Source organism: Bombina bombina, chromosome 3 (genome assembly GCF_027579735.1).
Source record: "Bombina bombina isolate aBomBom1 chromosome 3, aBomBom1.pri, whole genome shotgun sequence".
NCBI classification, from domain to species: domain Eukaryota; kingdom Metazoa; phylum Chordata; class Amphibia; order Anura; family Bombinatoridae; genus Bombina; species Bombina bombina.
In genome coordinates, this window is record NC_069501.1 from 1,226,384,618 (window position 1) to 1,226,396,015 (window position 11,398).

The following is an 11,398-nucleotide window of genomic DNA, read 5'->3' on the forward strand; positions in this document are numbered from 1 at the left end:
GAGTTTCATGTCCCTTTAAATGGATATGAAACCCAAAAATTTCTTTCATGATTCAGATAGAACATAGAATTTTAAACAACTTTTCAATTTACTTCTAATATCACATTTTCTTTGTTTTCTTGTTATCCCTTGTAGAAAAGCAAGGCTGTAAGCTCAGGAGCGTGCACGTGTCTGCAGCACTATATGGCAACAGTTTTGCAACAAGAGCACTAGATGACAGCACTATTTCCTGTCATGTAGCGCTTAAGGCACGTGCATGCTACCTACCTAGCGATCTCTTTAACAAAGGATAACATGAGAACGAAGCAAATTTGATAAAAGAAGCAAATAGGAAACATTTTTTTATTGTTTTCTCTATCTGAATGATGAGAGAACATTTTGGGGTTTCATGTTCCTTTAAGACATGTCCACGAATTTAAACCTCTGAGGCAGGGTTGATAAAACCATATATCACATGACAAATTGCATCATTCCTCATATGATGTTATAAGCTACATTGATGATATCATGTGACCTCAGCAACAGTATAACTGATATACTATGACATCATCAATTACATATTGCAATCACAGTTCACATAATATTATATAACATACATAACTAATGATCTAGCACTAACTGTGGATCGAATCACTGGCATTACCAGTAACATACACAGATGAATGATATAATCACTATACAGTATATATATATATATATATATATATATATATATATATATATACAGTATGTGTATATATATATATATATATATATACAGGTGGCCCTCATTTTACAACGGTTCATTTTGCACCGTTTCATAATAACGACCTTTTTTTTTCAGTCATGTGACTGCTATTGAAAAGCATTGAGAAGCAGTGCATTGATTAAAATAGCCAGTAGGTGGAGCTGTCCGCTTGTGTTGCAGCAAAGATAAGCAAGCTGAAATTAATCAGTTTAACCAGACCTGAGCTATCGAGCAGCTTGCAAAGGAACAAGATCTTCCTGTCTATATATCAGTCCAGATTGGAATGCATAGAAAGAACTGTTTGCAGAAAAATGCAAGTAAAATCTGTGTTGTGTAATTATTTTATTAGGTTTATAATGCTGTTTAGCAAATGTTTTGTTCATTTAACTTAGTTTAATTATATATTCTGTGTTGTGTGATTATTTTATTAGGTGTATAATGCTGTTTAGCATTTAAAGTCTTCATTTCAAAACTTTAAAAATAATGTATTCGGTGTTAGTTATGCCAATTTTGAGAGGGGCCTGGAACCTATCTCCCTCACTTCCCATTGACTTACATTATAAACTGGGTTTCAATTTACAATGGTTTCGATTTACAACCATTCCTTCTGGAACCTAACCCCTGCGTAAACTGACGGCTACCTGTATATATATATATTTATATAAATATATATATATATATATATATATATATATTTTGCATACAAAGAGAGAAGCGCTCTACCAGGAACGAACAACAGCTCAGTGGCTTGTTCTATGGCGATTTACCACCCGGAAGCAGCCTCTTTTAGACCAGTGTGCTTTTCACAGAAGAAAACTTTCCTGAAGTATATCAGTCTGATCCCGCCAAGTAAGGTCAGTCCAGCCCCGAAATACCAGGCAATTCTCCTCTGAACAAGGAACATGACAACCCCAGACGATCGTTTCGGCCTCCTATGGGCCTCGTCAGTGAGGTGCAGCCACATTCCTCTAAGCACACTGGGCAAGGAGTCCACGTCTGGTTTCCCCCATCACCCATAGGGAGACTTCCCCAGGGTCATAATAATTTGCATACAAAGAGAGAAGCGCTCTACCAGGAACGAACAACAGCTCAGTGGCTTGTTCTATGGCGATTTACCACCCGGAAGCAGCCTCTTTTAGACCAGTGTGCTTTTCACAGAAGAAAACTTTCCTGAAGTATATCAGTCTGATCCCGCCAAGTAAGGTCAGTCCAGCCCCGAAATACCAGGCAATTCTCCTCTGAACAAGGAACATGACAACCCCAGACGATCGTTTCGGCCTCCTATGGGCCTCGTCAGTGAGGTGCAGCCACATTCCTCTAAGCACACTGGGCAAGGAGTCCACGTCTGGTTTCCCCCATCACCCATAGGGAGACTTCCCCAGGGTCATAATAATTTGCATACAAAGAGAGAAGCGCTCTACCAGGAACGAACAACAGCTCAGTGGCTTGTTCTATGGCGATTTACCACCCGGAAGCAGCCTCTTTTAGACCAGTGTGCTTTTCACAGAAGAAAACTTTCCTGAAGTATATCAGTCTGATCCCGCCAAGTAAGGTCAGTCCAGCCCCGAAATACCAGGCAATTCTCCTCTGAACAAGGAACATGACAACCCCAGACGATCGTTTCGGCCTCCTATGGGCCTCGTCAGTGAGGTGCAGCCACATTCCTCTAAGCACACTGGGCAAGGAGTCCACGTCTGGTTTCCCCCATCACCCATAGGGAGACTTCCCCAGGGTCATAATAATTTGCATACAAAGAGAGAAGCGCTCTACCAGGAACGAACAACAGCTCAGTGGCTTGTTCTATGGCGATTTACCACCCGGAAGCAGCCTCTTTTAGACCAGTGTGCTTTTCACAGAAGAAAACTTTCCTGAAGTATATCAGTCTGATCCCGCCAAGTAAGGTCAGTCCAGCCCCGAAATACCAGGCAATTCTCCTCTGAACAAGGAACATGACAACCCCAGACGATCGTTTCGGCCTCCTATGGGCCTCGTCAGTGAGGTGCAGCCACATTCCTCTAAGCACACTGGGCAAGGAGTCCACGTCTGGTTTCCCCCATCACCCATAGGGAGACTTCCCCAGGGTCATAATAATTTGCATACAAAGAGAGAAGCGCTCTACCAGGAACGAACAACAGCTCAGTGGCTTGTTCTATGGCGATTTACCACCCGGAAGCAGCCTCTTTTAGACCAGTGTGCTTTTCACAGAAGAAAACTTTCCTGAAGTATATCAGTCTGATCCCGCCAAGTAAGGTCAGTCCAGCCCCGAAATACCAGGCAATTCTCCTCTGAACAAGGAACATGACAACCCCAGACGATCGTTTCGGCCTCCTATGGGCCTCGTCAGTGAGGTGCAGCCACATTCCTCTAAGCACACTGGGCAAGGAGTCCACGTCTGGTTTCCCCCATCACCCATAGGGAGACTTCCCCAGGGTCATAATAATTTGCATACAAAGAGAGAAGCGCTCTACCAGGAACGAACAACAGCTCAGTGGCTTGTTCTATGGCGATTTACCACCCGGAAGCAGCCTCTTTTAGACCAGTGTGCTTTTCACAGAAGAAAACTTTCCTGAAGTATATCAGTCTGATCCCGCCAAGTAAGGTCAGTCCAGCCCCGAAATACCAGGCAATTCTCCTCTGAACAAGGAACATGACAACCCCAGACGATCGTTTCGGCCTCCTATGGGCCTCGTCAGTGAGGTGCAGCCACATTCCTCTAAGCACACTGGGCAAGGAGTCCACGTCTGGTTTCCCCCATCACCCATAGGGAGACTTCCCCAGGGTCATAATAATTTGCATACAAAGAGAGAAGCGCTCTACCAGGAACGAACAACAGCTCAGTGGCTTGTTCTATGGCGATTTACCACCCGGAAGCAGCCTCTTTTAGACCAGTGTGCTTTTCACAGAAGAAAACTTTCCTGAAGTATATCAGTCTGATCCCGCCAAGTAAGGTCAGTCCAGCCCCGAAATACCAGGCAATTCTCCTCTGAACAAGGAACATGACAACCCCAGACGATCGTTTCGGCCTCCTATGGGCCTCGTCAGTGAGGTGCAGCCACATTCCTCTAAGCACACTGGGCAAGGAGTCCACGTCTGGTTTCCCCCATCACCCATAGGGAGACTTCCCCAGGGTCATAATAATTTGCATACAAAGAGAGAAGCGCTCTACCAGGAACGAACAACAGCTCAGTGGCTTGTTCTATGGCGATTTACCACCCGGAAGCAGCCTCTTTTAGACCAGTGTGCTTTTCACAGAAGAAAACTTTCCTGAAGTATATCAGTCTGATCCCGCCAAGTAAGGTCAGTCCAGCCCCGAAATACCAGGCAATTCTCCTCTGAACAAGGAACATGACAACCCCAGACGATCGTTTCGGCCTCCTATGGGCCTCGTCAGTGAGGTGCAGCCACATTCCTCTAAGCACACTGGGCAAGGAGTCCACGTCTGGTTTCCCCCATCACCCATAGGGAGACTTCCCCAGGGTCATAATAATTTGCATACAAAGAGAGAAGCGCTCTACCAGGAACGAACAACAGCTCAGTGGCTTGTTCTATGGCGATTTACCACCCGGAAGCAGCCTCTTTTAGACCAGTGTGCTTTTCACAGAAGAAAACTTTCCTGAAGTATATCAGTCTGATCCCGCCAAGTAAGGTCAGTCCAGCCCCGAAATACCAGGCAATTCTCCTCTGAACAAGGAACATGACAACCCCAGACGATCGTTTCGGCCTCCTATGGGCCTCGTCAGTGAGGTGCAGCCACATTCCTCTAAGCACACTGGGCAAGGAGTCCACGTCTGGTTTCCCCCATCACCCATAGGGAGACTTCCCCAGGGTCATAATAATTTGCATACAAAGAGAGAAGCGCTCTACCAGGAACGAACAACAGCTCAGTGGCTTGTTCTATGGCGATTTACCACCCGGAAGCAGCCTCTTTTAGACCAGTGTGCTTTTCACAGAAGAAAACTTTCCTGAAGTATATCAGTCTGATCCCGCCAAGTAAGGTCAGTCCAGCCCCGAAATACCAGGCAATTCTCCTCTGAACAAGGAACATGACAACCCCAGACGATCGTTTCGGCCTCCTATGGGCCTCGTCAGTGAGGTGCAGCCACATTCCTCTAAGCACACTGGGCAAGGAGTCCACGTCTGGTTTCCCCCATCACCCATAGGGAGACTTCCCCAGGGTCATAATAATTTGCATACAAAGAGAGAAGCGCTCTACCAGGAACGAACAACAGCTCAGTGGCTTGTTCTATGGCGATTTACCACCCGGAAGCAGCCTCTTTTAGACCAGTGTGCTTTTCACAGAAGAAAACTTTCCTGAAGTATATCAGTCTGATCCCGCCAAGTAAGGTCAGTCCAGCCCCGAAATACCAGGCAATTCTCCTCTGAACAAGGAACATGACAACCCCAGACGATCGTTTCGGCCTCCTATGGGCCTCGTCAGTGAGGTGCAGCCACATTCCTCTAAGCACACTGGGCAAGGAGTCCACGTCTGGTTTCCCCCATCACCCATAGGGAGACTTCCCCAGGGTCATAATAATTTGCATACAAAGAGAGAAGCGCTCTACCAGGAACGAACAACAGCTCAGTGGCTTGTTCTATGGCGATTTACCACCCGGAAGCAGCCTCTTTTAGACCAGTGTGCTTTTCACAGAAGAAAACTTTCCTGAAGTATATCAGTCTGATCCCGCCAAGTAAGGTCAGTCCAGCCCCGAAATACCAGGCAATTCTCCTCTGAACAAGGAACATGACAACCCCAGACGATCGTTTCGGCCTCCTATGGGCCTCGTCAGTGAGGTGCAGCCACATTCCTCTAAGCACACTGGGCAAGGAGTCCACGTCTGGTTTCCCCCATCACCCATAGGGAGACTTCCCCAGGGTCATAATAATTTGCATACAAAGAGAGAAGCGCTCTACCAGGAACGAACAACAGCTCAGTGGCTTGTTCTATGGCGATTTACCACCCGGAAGCAGCCTCTTTTAGACCAGTGTGCTTTTCACAGAAGAAAACTTTCCTGAAGTATATCAGTCTGATCCCGCCAAGTAAGGTCAGTCCAGCCCCGAAATACCAGGCAATTCTCCTCTGAACAAGGAACATGACAACCCCAGACGATCGTTTCGGCCTCCTATGGGCCTCGTCAGTGAGGTGCAGCCACATTCCTCTAAGCACACTGGGCAAGGAGTCCACGTCTGGTTTCCCCCATCACCCATAGGGAGACTTCCCCAGGGTCATAATAATTTGCATACAAAGAGAGAAGCGCTCTACCAGGAACGAACAACAGCTCAGTGGCTTGTTCTATGGCGATTTACCACCCGGAAGCAGCCTCTTTTAGACCAGTGTGCTTTTCACAGAAGAAAACTTTCCTGAAGTATATCAGTCTGATCCCGCCAAGTAAGGTCAGTCCAGCCCCGAAATACCAGGCAATTCTCCTCTGAACAAGGAACATGACAACCCCAGACGATCGTTTCGGCCTCCTATGGGCCTCGTCAGTGAGGTGCAGCCACATTCCTCTAAGCACACTGGGCAAGGAGTCCACGTCTGGTTTCCCCCATCACCCATAGGGAGACTTCCCCAGGGTCATAATAATTTGCATACAAAGAGAGAAGCGCTCTACCAGGAACGAACAACAGCTCAGTGGCTTGTTCTATGGCGATTTACCACCCGGAAGCAGCCTCTTTTAGACCAGTGTGCTTTTCACAGAAGAAAACTTTCCTGAAGTATATCAGTCTGATCCCGCCAAGTAAGGTCAGTCCAGCCCCGAAATACCAGGCAATTCTCCTCTGAACAAGGAACATGACAACCCCAGACGATCGTTTCGGCCTCCTATGGGCCTCGTCAGTGAGGTGCAGCCACATTCCTCTAAGCACACTGGGCAAGGAGTCCACGTCTGGTTTCCCCCATCACCCATAGGGAGACTTCCCCAGGGTCATAATAATTTGCATACAAAGAGAGAAGCGCTCTACCAGGAACGAACAACAGCTCAGTGGCTTGTTCTATGGCGATTTACCACCCGGAAGCAGCCTCTTTTAGACCAGTGTGCTTTTCACAGAAGAAAACTTTCCTGAAGTATATCAGTCTGATCCCGCCAAGTAAGGTCAGTCCAGCCCCGAAATACCAGGCAATTCTCCTCTGAACAAGGAACATGACAACCCCAGACGATCGTTTCGGCCTCCTATGGGCCTCGTCAGTGAGGTGCAGCCACATTCCTCTAAGCACACTGGGCAAGGAGTCCACGTCTGGTTTCCCCCATCACCCATAGGGAGACTTCCCCAGGGTCATAATAATTTGCATACAAAGAGAGAAGCGCTCTACCAGGAACGAACAACAGCTCAGTGGCTTGTTCTATGGCGATTTACCACCCGGAAGCAGCCTCTTTTAGACCAGTGTGCTTTTCACAGAAGAAAACTTTCCTGAAGTATATCAGTCTGATCCCGCCAAGTAAGGTCAGTCCAGCCCCGAAATACCAGGCAATTCTCCTCTGAACAAGGAACATGACAACCCCAGACGATCGTTTCGGCCTCCTATGGGCCTCGTCAGTGAGGTGCAGCCACATTCCTCTAAGCACACTGGGCAAGGAGTCCACGTCTGGTTTCCCCCATCACCCATAGGGAGACTTCCCCAGGGTCATAATAATTTGCATACAAAGAGAGAAGCGCTCTACCAGGAACGAACAACAGCTCAGTGGCTTGTTCTATGGCGATTTACCACCCGGAAGCAGCCTCTTTTAGACCAGTGTGCTTTTCACAGAAGAAAACTTTCCTGAAGTATATCAGTCTGATCCCGCCAAGTAAGGTCAGTCCAGCCCCGAAATACCAGGCAATTCTCCTCTGAACAAGGAACATGACAACCCCAGACGATCGTTTCGGCCTCCTATGGGCCTCGTCAGTGAGGTGCAGCCACATTCCTCTAAGCACACTGGGCAAGGAGTCCACGTCTGGTTTCCCCCATCACCCATAGGGAGACTTCCCCAGGGTCATAATAATTAACACGCACACACACTGTGTATGTTACTGGCATTACCAGTTACATACACAGATCAATGATATAATCACTATACAGTAAGTATATATATATATATATATATATATATATATATATATACACATGCACACACACGCACACACACTGTATATGTTATCAGTAACATACACAGAGCAATTAAATAATCACTATATATATATATATATATATATATATATATATATATATATATATACGCATGCACACTCTTTATGTTACCAGTAACATACACAGAGCAATGATATAATCACTATACAGTAAGTATATATATATATATATATATATATATATACACATGCACACACACTCTTTATGTTACCAGTAACATACACAGAGCAATGATATAATCACTATACAGTATATATATATATATATATATATATATATATATATATATATATATATATATATATATATACACATGCACACACACTCTTTATGTTACCAGTAACATACACAGAGCAATGATATAATCACTATACATTACGTATATATACAGACACATATACACAGTAAATTACAGTATTAATTGTACTGACCTCAGAAGAATGGTAAGGATTGCACTAAAACCAGGGACTCTATGAGCTGACCTATCTTTATACATAAAGCCTTTTACCTATCTCTCTCTCTCTGCCTATTATGATTTTCAAACAGAACCTCTGAGATTGTCGCAGAGAACACCTCCAATGGCCGGTCTACTCAGTCTTGTATAACTATATATATAATTATGCATATCTAAGTATTTCATGAATCAATTCAAAGTCATCTTTTTAATGTATAGCCTGTAAATCCATTCAAAGGATACCAACATTAAGAGGAAGTTTGCTTAAATAAAACCCTTTGTGGCAATAATCTGAAATACCTCTGTAAATAGTATTGAAATCGGACATCACGTATTTAGCCAAAATTTAGCTTAGAAAGTGCTCTGGAGCTGGGTTAACTACTACCCTAAATCTTGTCAGCTTGGGTGCTAACTGAGCGCACTAAAGCAAACAGAAGAGATGAGCAGTGGCATTCTGACTGGCAAAGCCACTCTAATGCTGCAATTATGGGGGGGCGGGGTGGGGGTGGGAGTTCAAGCAACCAACTGTAGAGCACTTTCTTAGGTAAATTTGTACATACTTTGACCTAGGGAAATCAGACCTGTGCCTAGGGCAGTAGGATTTTGTAGAAAGACTCACAATTTAGGGGTAATAATATGGCACGATGCTCTCCTATTGCTATGTTATATTACAAATCACTGATACATAGTTTAGGGGCACAATTCTAGTGTGGGTGCATGACACTTCCATGCTCCCCTGGTCACCAGTTGTAAGGGATATGAGATAAATATGAGTTCAAATAGTTATTTACCAGTGCCAAGGGCAGCCCAAACTTATTACATAGACGCACTATAAAAACAAGTGCCCATTGTACAGGTTTTTTTTTGTTCTTTTCTTTATACATCTGTTTTAGTAAATTGCCAAAAAAAAAAATCACCATACTCTACTTGATGCATTACATTCCACATTGCAATGGCATCCAAGGACATTGCAACAGAATGTCAGTGCTGCACAATATATTAGTACTGATGTGCTTGTTTTATTTCAGTTAAATTGAGGCATTTGCTGCCAGGTTGCTAAAGACATTTCTGAGCCTGTTTTGTGCTTAAACAATGCCATATGTTGTTGTGTAATGATTAATGTTCTTTGTTCTTTTTCAGACAATGTAATAAAACATCCAATGGCAGTGACAGTTGTGATTTAATGTGCTGCGGCAGAGGATACAACCCCTACATGGACACAGTCATTGAAAGATGCCACTGCAAATATCACTGGTGTTGCTATGTGACTTGCAAAAAATGTGAAAGGACTATCGAGAGATATGTTTGCAAATGAAAAGTAAACCATTAACACAAATCCAAACAGCAGCCAATCCTACAGCACTGCCCTTCAGAATGGAATTACTTTTTCTCCAGACTCTTTGTTTATAATGGTTAAAAAAAAAAAGTGCCAAAAATACAATGTAGGAAAAAAATAAATAAAGACTTTTGTGTAAGGCATTTTTGACTGATTTAAAGAAGACCATGGGCCAAGTGGTTTTCTCTGCTGCCAACGCAACGCAACTTCTAAAATATGAATGTTATTTTTATGGAGGAAAAAAGAGGATTCTGGCATTTTTTTTTTGATGTGCAACTAACTTTGGAATATCTAACTGAAATCTTACAGAGTCTGGTGTTATCAACTGCTGTTTAAAAGAACTTCTTTGGGAAGTATGTGGAAATGTATTTTTTTTTTTGCATAAGAAAAGGGAACCTGTATAGGAACTGCAGGCAAATACAAAGTGTGAAAAGTGAAAGATATAATTGACAGATGAGTACAATCAATTCCTTTGCAGAAGCATTGTTTACATTCTTGGGAAATCCATCTATTTCAGCGTAGAACAAAGTCAAACAGACTTTTTTTTTCTTGCATCTCAAAAAATAAATGAAAAAAATGCCATGACAACGGTGAAATCTCACTGTCGGCGGATGTACAAATTTTCTTTTGTATGCAGAACATACAGAGATATTTATAAATATAGCATTTGCTTTTTCTTTATTGTACCTTTTTATATATAATTATATGTGTAATTAAACAGCTTAAAGTTTGTATGTAATAAATACTAAAGGTAAAATGGTTTCTACAATATATTTTTTATATTAGTTTACAACTTTTTTTAAAAAAAAATGCATTTTAGCTGTAAATACTTTACGGAAGGTGGTATATTTATGAAACGTTCTTGTTTTTTTGTTTTGTGAGATAAATAAAACAACTTCCTATGCCATTTTGTTGGCTTACTCATCAAAATGTAACATTAATCAGAAATTTGATGAAAGAGGCTTCATAAATAATATAGAAATATGTCCTTTATATCTTACATTAAAGGAAAAAAAAAGAACAAGCATTGAAGAGACTGTAGACAAGATAATATTGCAGATAATAAATTAAAAATATTAAGTGATTGTGTGCTTTTATACCTTATTTGCTAAAATTGTTTTTGAATAGTCAAATTCCATCCAAATGTATTACTGGAGTACACAAATCTAGCTAGTGTTGGTATAATTTCTATTGCTTAGCGGTTTGTAATCTTATCATTTCTGCTACAGCCAATTATTGACGGATATGTGGCAGGATTAGTTTTGTGAAACCTGCCTTGTTCCCTTCCAGTTCTTAAAACTGGAAAAGCCACAATTTTAAGACTTACAGGGAAAGGGAGGAAATAAATAATGAAGGTATGTATGCAAAGAAACATACTATGCACAATTATACATTTAATAACACAAGGGGGCATATGTATCAAGCTCCGAATGGAGCTTGATGCCCGTGTTTCTGGCGAGCCTGCAGGCTCGCCATAAACAGCAGTTATGAAGCAGCAGTCACAAAGACCGCTGCTCCATAACCTGTCCGTCTGCTCTGAGCAGGCGGATAGACATCGACGGAAATCTAGCCGATCGAGTACGATCGGGTTGATTGACACCCCCCTATTGGCCGCGAGTCTGCAGGGGGCCGCGTTGCACCAGCAGCTCTTGTGAGCTGCTGGTGCAATGCTGAATTGCTCACCGTATTCAGCGAGGTCTGTCGGACCTGATCCGCACTGTCGGATCAGGTCCGACAGACCTTGATAAATATGCCCCA

General features: G+C 43.2%; 1 protein-coding gene across 1 annotated transcript in view; it reads left to right on the forward strand.

Annotated features, from left to right (window-relative positions):
- Positions 1 to 10,724, forward strand: part of WNT11 (Wnt family member 11) — a 164,835-nt gene extending 154,111 nt beyond the window's left edge. Inside the window, exon 6 of the mRNA XM_053708702.1 lies at positions 9,445 to 10,724. Within this exon, the coding sequence (XP_053564677.1) occupies positions 9,445 to 9,619 (175 nt within the window). The 3' untranslated portion in view covers positions 9,620 to 10,724. The remainder of the gene's footprint in view (positions 1 to 9,444) is intronic.
- Positions 10,725 to 11,398: the final 674 nt, after the last annotated feature.